Source organism: Triticum urartu, chromosome 5A, assembly GCF_056163025.1.
Source record: "Triticum urartu cultivar PI428250 chromosome 5A, HENAU_Tu73, whole genome shotgun sequence".
Taxonomy (NCBI): domain Eukaryota; kingdom Viridiplantae; phylum Streptophyta; class Magnoliopsida; order Poales; family Poaceae; genus Triticum; species Triticum urartu.
In genome coordinates this window covers 78,080,656-78,089,575 of record NC_141877.1, presented here as the reverse complement: position 1 = coordinate 78,089,575, position 8,920 = coordinate 78,080,656, and the positions used below count along the sequence as shown (strand labels likewise).

At 52.7% G+C, this 8,920-nt stretch overlaps 1 protein-coding gene across 1 annotated transcript; it reads right to left on the bottom strand.

Annotated features, from left to right (window-relative positions):
* Positions 1-3,597: 3,597 nt before the first annotated feature.
* Positions 3,598-5,541, bottom strand: LOC125507947 (protein JINGUBANG). Its single transcript, XM_048672486.2, has one exon. The coding sequence runs from the start codon at positions 5,275-5,277 to the stop codon at positions 3,922-3,924; it is 1,356 nt and encodes a 451-aa protein (XP_048528443.1). The 5' UTR covers positions 5,278-5,541; the 3' UTR covers positions 3,598-3,921.
* Positions 5,542-8,920: the final 3,379 nt, after the last annotated feature.

Genomic DNA, 8,920 nt, shown 5'->3' with positions numbered 1-8,920 from the left:
TGGTTGGTGCCCATGGTAGTTGTTGTTTTTTCTTGATCACTGTTTTGATTGCTTCGTTTTTTTCTCTTCATCCCAGGCATATCTTTGGTCTTGTATGACTTTGCTATCTGCTAATAGGATTGTGTGTGTGTAGTGTCGGCTGTGTGCATCTTAGTTATGCAGAGACCGGGTGTGTATTCATAGTGCATGTATCCCCTTGATGTTACATTATGAATCAATAAAAACCGCCCTTTATCGAAAAAAACATAGCGCTTTTCCGAGAAAAGATGAGTCTACAAGCTAATAAATGAATCCATTTAACTATTATGTTACTTTACAATATGGAGATAGTAACTTAGACTAGTGTCATATGCATGACACTAGTATAAGTTACTCCCCACTATGGCCAGCCTAATTAGCGTATATGGGATTAGTATATTAGACCCGGCCTGTCGTGTGGTTGTGGTTGCAGGTCAAGTCAAATGATAGTTCATTCTTCCTCCCGGGTCGCTCCTCCCTCGAGCGGCTCCGGAGGACTCTTCCCCTCCCCGATCCTGTCTCCTCCGGACGCCGCTGCTTCCGGCACTGGCGGCGGTGGCGACGCCCAACCCGTCGAAGAGGGAGGGCTGGAGAGGCGCCGCGCAGCAGCGCTCCATAGGCGTAGGTGGGGCGCTTGCTGGTGGTGCAAGGTGGCACGGTAGTTATGGCCATGGTCTGAGGTCTTCCGGCAGAGTGACGTCGCAGAGGTGCTGGCGTGCCACTGGCAGACGTGGTGCTCCGATCCGATCTGGACCTCATGGCCTGATCTGGGCCTCCCGGCCGGTCGGGGCCAATGTGGACGCACGGGGTTGCCTTCTTCTCGACGGCCAGTCTGGCAGGGAGTTGACAGGTAGCGTGGGGGCTTGATGGTCTTGCATCTACAGGTGGTTTGTACTTGCTGATCTTCAAGCGCCAAGTTGTTGATCTATTCATGTCGGCCTCCCAGGTCTAGACGCCGACGAGTTCCGGCCTTCCCCCTTGGAGATTTCTGTTGATTGGCGCATGGCGCCGCTGGATATCTAGATTGGATTCGTTCTGGTCGTGCGCGCCCTTATCTTCGGCCAATGAGGCTTCATGAGGGCGTGGCATGAAGCTTCGCGTTCTTTTGGTGCCATAGGACATGCCTAAATATAGATTTCTATGGTATTGATAGAGGTGGAAAAAGTCATGGCGGCTGCAATCAGAGGTTTGAAATGGTGGAGAGGTGTTTTGGTTGCAATGAAGACCTGCGTCACAGGTTCTTCCTGTGTGTCAGGTGTTTGGTGACTTGCAGCTGCAGCCTTGGCAAGAGGGGGTGGCAACACTAGTGGACTACATTTTTTATGATGCTCCTCGAGTGCCGAGCCTTGATTTTCAGGGTGAAAGCCCAAGGTCATCTAGCCTTAATTGGGTGTACCTAGCAATGGCCTTGTTGTAGGTATTTTTTGTGAACTCGGACTCTCTCCAGGTGAAAACCCAAGATCTTCGATCGGGCGACGACAATGTTTGTGCATTGTTTCCTTCTTGGAGGCATTGCTTTTGGAAAATCTCTTGTGGCCCGGGTGATGTCTTCGGTGATGGTTAGAGTGCTGCTATTGCAAGTTTCAATCACCGTGACGTGGTCCTTGTTTTATTTTTCTCTTTTTTTATTTTTTTCTTGGTTGTGTGCATCCTTAATATCTTTATATATTTTATTGGTGTACAGACTTGGTGTAATTGGTATCTTCGCGATATCAATATATTCTCCTTATCAAAAAAGGTCTGCTGGCGATGTGTCTAAGGCCCCGTCCATCAGTTGGCATATCAGCAGTGATATGGTCCATCTCAAACTGCAGAAATGATATTTGCTTTGAATGTAAGAGGATTCTAGATCCTTCTATGATTCTGCATAGATCATGTGCTTTGCTAACTCTTGGTCCATATTGCAGAAAAATCAGGAAAGACAAAGGGAACTGACATGAGGGGTAAAGTTGCTCCAACAAGTTCCAAGTGAAGTTTTCAACACAGCTAGAGGTTGGCGGCCCCGGGGTTCTTAAGATTGCAGGTGGCTGATGAACAGGAAGATTTTCTAGGGATCCTATCTTGATGCCATCGGAGCTGCTGCCAGAAAAATGAGGATCTACATCTTGTTGTTTCCGTTCAGAGTGATTTTATCTTTGGTCCAGTCGTGTTTCTCATTTTCCTTTGGTGCTATCTGCAGTTGTTGCTACTCCTTCCTTATTATATGATGTAAGGTTGTAAATGTTTAATTACTTGTAAGTTGGATAAAAGTGGTGAAATGATATGTATTTGGAGTGTGACTGGAGAGGGGTTGCGCCCTCACTCTCCAGAGGCTTTCTGTAGTTTTCTCTTGCAGTTAGTCTTGAATGATTTAGGTGGCAAGTAGGTTTACTTTGGCTGTACTGAAGAGTAGGGCATTCTGGAGGATGAGCTTCATGGAGCTTGTCTTTAAAAAAAACATATTTTTTTAAGTTCCACAAAATTCTGAAAAACATTCTACACGTTCATATGGGTGTATTTTACATGTGTATAAAGTCTGACGATGAAATATATTATGTCGAGAGGTACACAAAAAAGACAAATTCGTGCATTTTATAGTAGTGCACGGTTGGCATACTGTTCACCATTTTCAAATCATGATTTTTGTCTTTTTAATGTACTGTCTTTATAATTTATATCATATTCAAAATTTATAAACATGTATTATATATCCATATTGTGATTTTGTTCAGAAATTTCAGAACTTCAAAATGTAATTTTCGTTTTTAAAAAAAAGCTCCACGTACCTTGTCCTCCATTTAGCATTTTCGTGTATTGAACTACTATTAGTGGAAATCGGGGAAACCCGTTTTGCTAAAAGAAAAGAAAATGCTCAATCGAAGGATCGGCCTAGACATTATAGACGACAATTCCGCAAAGAAAAAGAATAAGTAGTAAACGACAAGCTCAGCCGGTATAAAAGAAAAGGTAGAATTCGGCAAAAATGTGTAAGGCTGCGGGGATCACTTAGCCGGCGCACGCCAGCCGCCCGCGCCTCCTCCGGCCGCTCTGCGTTGCCTCGCACGTACGGTACTCATTTGGATCGGCCCCCTCTTCCACCACGACGGGAGGCACCAACGATAGCAGCATCTCCTTTGTCAGTTTCGGCGTCACACACTCATCTACTCCTTGTGGCTTCGCTTCGTTGCATGTCACGGCTGACAAACGAACACGACCTTCCTTTTTACGACCCGGGCCACGAAAAGTACGTGCACCCGGCCGGCTGCTTACCTGCAATGACAGATATCTTCCCCGATGCTTTCCATGAAGCAACCGGGAATTAACTCATTCATCTGAATCGAAGACATCACTGTCTTTTTTTTTGCGTGGGAAGACATCACTGTCTTGACATCTGAAAGGTCTCACAGGCACCGTTTTCTACGGCGGCGGTAGGCCTGCTGCCGTCCGCGGCAAAGAAACGATTCAAAGCGAACCCACACCCTCCTTCTTTAATTTTCCCTTCTCGCACAAGCAAACCCTTTATAAATAAACGGACCTAATTTGAACAGCTTGTCTTGCAATTCAAACACGAAACGAACCGCACGAAAAACGCCGTTCACATCTCCAAAAGTCGAGCAATTCCTTTGCTTATTAGTCGAGATTGTACAAATCGACCTCTCAGTCTCCACCGACCAAATCACCACCACACGGCACTCATGAGTCCACATCGCAGCCGTCCATTTCAGGGGACACCAAAATGGACAAACGAACAAATAAACAAATAACAAATCAGCATGCGCCACACCGTATACGTATACCTAGATACGGTGTGCGTACGATTCTCTTCTACTACGTTGCACGTACGCGTATCTACAGCGTAGGCTCTCGCACGGCCACACGGTTTACACGTGCGTGCTCTGCATTGCACGCGCAGACGGGCCTTGTTCAGCTCCGCTCCGGCGCCCGGTACGGCGTCCACGCGCCCAGCGGCGACGGCGTGCCCTTCCACACGTGCGCCGGCGTCCGCGCCGTCATCGCGCCCGGCGCGTCGGACACGCGCCACACCTTCACCGACCCGTCCAGGCTGCCACTGTACACCACCCACCGCCGGTGCCCGTCCGCGTCGACGGACTCCTCCTCGTCCATGGCCACGCACTTGACCGGCCCCGTGTGCCCGCTCAGCACGGCCAGGCGGGAGTGGTCCGCGCCCTCGTCGCGCCGCCACACGGAGATCGTCCGGTCGGCGGAGCCGCTCACGACGACGCGCCCGGCCACCGCGAGGGACAGCACGGCCATCTTGTGCCCGCGGAGCGCCCCGCCGTTCCTCGGCGCGCTCTCCCGGTCGGCTCCGCGCCGCCACTGCCAGTGCGTCACGGCCCCGTCCGAGGAGGCCACGTACACCACGCGCGCCTCCGCCGCCACGGCGATGGCGGTCACCGCGCTCTCGCCCTTGCGCAGCACCCGCTCCATGACGTGCCTCGTGGCGCCGCCCTTGCCGTCCTCCCGCCGCCACACCTTGACCGTGCCGTCCGCGGAGCCGGTGAACGCCAGCGCGTCGAACCCCGCCGCGGCCACCGTGTTGACGGCGTCGTCGTGGGCGCGCACCGACTCGAGGCACCGCGAGTCGGACACGCGCCACACCTTGAAGGTCCTGTCCCACGACCCGGAGTAGAGCAGCCCGGCGTCGGCGTCCAGGCTGAGGCACGAGACGGCGTCGAAGTGCCGCAGCCAGACGGAGCTGTGCCGGCGGCGCGTCTCGATGTAGTGCGACGGCCTGACGGAGCTCCTGAGAAAATCCCCGAGCTTCGGGAGCGAGCCGACGCGCTTGTGCACGGCGGGGTCGTCCGCGGACGCGCGCCACACGCGGATCTTGCCGTCCTGGTGGCCGGTGTAAATCCTGCCGTCCCCGGCGACGACAATGGCCTTGACGAGCCCGCTCCCGCACTGGAACCCCGCGAACTCCCGCCGATCCCGCCACACCCGCACGTTCTTGGAGTCCGTGCCGGTGTAGAGCAGGTCTCCGGCCGCGGCGAGCGAGTACACGTGCCCGTCCTCCTTGACGAACGACCCCAGGAGCCCGGTCTCGTCCGCCGCGCCGGCCGTCAGCGCCGCCCCGGCGCCGAGCCCCGGGAGGTTGACCCACGGCGACGCGACGTACGGCGACGGGGACGCCGTGGCCGACGTGCTCGCGCTCCCGCTGGTGGTCGTGGGCGACGGCAGCGGGGAGCACCCGTCTTCGCTGGTCGCCGCCACCGCCGGATCCGGCCGCAGGAACTGCAGCAACTTCTTGTGATTCCTCATGGCACACAAACGCAACACCAGCCACCGACTGTTCAACAAAGTATCGAGTCTTTGCGACCTTGGAGCGATCGAACCGGCTGCCAAAACTGCTCGGTGAGAAACCGATGAGGGAAGGGAGAAGGAACCGAGGGATGTCGAGAGTGACGCTTTGGCGGTTCGGCGGCGAAGAAGAAAGATTTTCGGCTGGGATGGCGCTGGTGCGCGGGATATATATAGCGGCGGGCCGGCGGGGGCGGTGGCGCCAGGTGGACGGCCGAGGTTTGGAGAGGAGAGGTTGCTTGGGCCTTTGCGGGGAGCACGTGGTCCGATGGGCCGGGCGGGACACGCGGCGGGCCGTGGACGGGGTGCGGTACAATGATTTGCATAGCGGCGCAGGTTGGGTTGGGTGAGTGGTGCAGTATCTGGTGCTGGTGGCGGTGGTGGTGGTGTGCCCTCGCAAATCGCACTGAGCCACACGATCGATCGTACGGCGGGAAATGTCAACTTGGCGTCAGAATTTGAATGCAGTTCCCATGCTAAAAGTTGGCATGTCACGCTATTCTACATCATAATTAAGCTTGGGCTACTGATGCATAGTGTGTGGATACGTTGAGTACTCAAGCAAAAGTCAAACCCAAATCGCTAGGAGCTGTACAGTACTACTACATGGAAAAAGATGGACGATTTGGCAGCGAAATCTCCAGGTTGCAAGGAAATCGTATCGGCAGCAACGCAGCTGCCGCCGAGCCAGGTGACAAGTACGCCGCGCGCATTCGACTTGACCTGCAAGGCTGCAACCACAGCCACACGACATGCCGGGTCTAATATACTAATCCCATGCACTAATTATAGACGCAGCACTTTACCTTTTGACAAAGTCTCGGATCACGTGAAAGCTATACGACGTCCTAATGTTGATTCAGCTCCTTGGGACGTGTTATAACTCGATCCTTCCCAGCCGTGTGGTGTGGAATCGACCTGACGTGTCGACCTGGACGACAGAGACGCTAAGTTAGCAGCTGGTGCTACGTGCGTTGATGAGTTATTGCCGGGTTGAAAAACGGAAAACATGTGACAGTCTATCCGTGGGGAGAAAAATGGCTCCCAAGGATCGCGACAATGTGGTGAAAGTCACGCGCGACTGAGTGAGCATCGCTGGTTGATTTTGGATTAGGGTACGTATGTGTACGTACTCGTGATGTCACCTACGAGTGTAATTACTAGTACAAAGCGGGAATCCAATGAGATCAATGAAGCATGATTTGTGTACATCATACGAAAACTCATGCATGCATGTCACCCGGGGTGGTTTGACAGCTTCTAGAAGCTTCTTTTTCTTATAGGAGTATATGCGAGAAGCTTTATCATGCACATGCACCCGTACGTGTGACTAGGGTCCACGTGAATGCATGCACAAACAATGCATAGCTAGTGCCGTGGTGCCGCACTGCCGCCACAAAGCAGCACGCACGGTGGGTGGCCATACCTACGTAGTGTTGGCTGATGCAACCGCCCGACCAGGCGGCTGTTCCGTCCCCGCACTTTTCGGCTCCAAATATCTACCTTTCCGAGCTTTGTGATCTACGGGCAGGAGAGGGAACCGCTGGCTCGGCGCCACGTGCCCCGGCAGCAGCACACCGAACCTCCCATTGCCATGTGCCATGTGCCACGCCCGGCAAAAGTAGATTCGCTCGCTCGCCATGGCCATCAGCCCACCATCATATCAGATCAGAGAGACGGACCGCGCACACTGTTGCTGCACGCAAAGCTAATAGTAATAGCCTAGGCCCGCCACTGGGCGCGCACTGGATGGATGGATGGATACGCGGCTCCGCCGATGCGAAACGACGACGGCTCGATCGATCGACCCAGCGCCAAAAGTACGCAACCACCACACAACCCACAGATCTAAACCAACAGCAGATCGCGCGCGCCGCTCGGAGAGCCGACACGTCGCCGGGGGCCGGCCGGGGCGCCGCGACGACAGCGACCGCGCCTGAAGTGACGGGCCGGCGAACCACTCGCGTCGATGTTTTTCCAGTTTTCGGCTTCATGGTCTCGGGCGCGCAGGGCTTTTCCTTCCGGCTCGTCGATGGATCCGGCGACCATCCTGCCGTGCCGTGCGGCCGCGGACAGTCAGCCGATGAGCTGGACGGATTACAGACTTTCACCGGTGGCATGTATGTGCGCCGTGTCGAGCCAATGCTACTTGTTTCACCTTGGAGGCGAGGCTATCTACCCCGATCGCATGTTTCGAGCGGACGACAACGGTCGATCGAGTGGACAACGACCGGAACAATGTCGACCGCACATCTTCACTTCCTCTCCCCTGGCCTGGCTGGCTAGCTTTGCTGCTACCATCGGAGTACAACACGACGTTGCATGCAGTGGCGGGGCTTGGGCTAAAATCATTTGTGGTTAGGAGGGGCAAACAAAGAAAATTTGATCAAATACATAGATATATATGCAAATTTTTCTTTGAGCTGGGGGGGCAACCGCCCAGATTGGCCCCCATGAAGCTCCGCCACTGGTTGCATGGCTACAAGACGACGTATCGGAATATGCGAGGATCAACTACAACCGTGTTTGTGTTAAAAAAAACAACGTCCATGTATTCGCTTTGCCTTGTCAACAATTAGTTGTACCGAAGGCGAAGTGTTCGTGGCATTCTAGACATCCATCCATACATTATGTGTGGCGTGAGCAGGAGACAGCCCACACAGGTTGTGTGTGGGCGAACATTAGAATTGCCCATATGTATAGGCGCAGCTACTTCGTGCCACACATTCAACAAGTACTACTCATCCTCACTTCACGCGTGTGACACGAAATAAATATGCCCACATGTCCTGGCGCAGCTACGTTAGGTAACCACGGCATGACGATTTAGTTGCCATCCGAAATGGCAGATGTAGTTATTCGGGATGACAAATGTATCTGTAAAAGCATCACAACTCTCTCTGTTTTGATTAACTATAGTTGTCATGTCTAATTTATGGTAGTTGTCACGTGCAATCAAACCATAGCTGGCGTGTCCACGTGTGTGATTAATTACTTGCCACATATGGTCAAACATGTGTGCTTACCTAGTTGCCATGTGCGATCTAACCATAGTTGGCGTGTCCGCGTGTGTGATTAACTACTTGTCACAGATGGTCAAACATATGTGCTTACCTAGTTGCCACGTGTGATCCAACCATAGTTGCCACATATGGTTAATCACGATTGTCATCTGTGTTTAGCTGGTTGCCACATAAGCGTAACTGCAGTTGCCGTCTAGCAACAAATTATAGTTGCCGTGTGTGTTTACCTAGTTGTCATCCAACAACATATGAGTGTCGTGTGGGCGAAAAACAGTTTGTCCATACGAGCGTAGACTAGGTGGTGGTTGTGTGGATAAAAACTAGTTCGCTCACACAACGCAGTTGGCAAACTACGTGTTGTGGGGCGTGTGGGTGAATTTTTCAATACCCACACATACGATGATGCACATGTGGCATTTAGATTCTAACAGATTTCTTTAAGGTTCGTGCAAAATAAAATCAACATGGATTAAGGCATGCGGGTGATATGAAAATATGCCATACATGTGGACACGTCAACAACGACACGTATGTATACAGCACTAGACATCTAGAAGTAAAATCTGATCAAGGATTAGTAG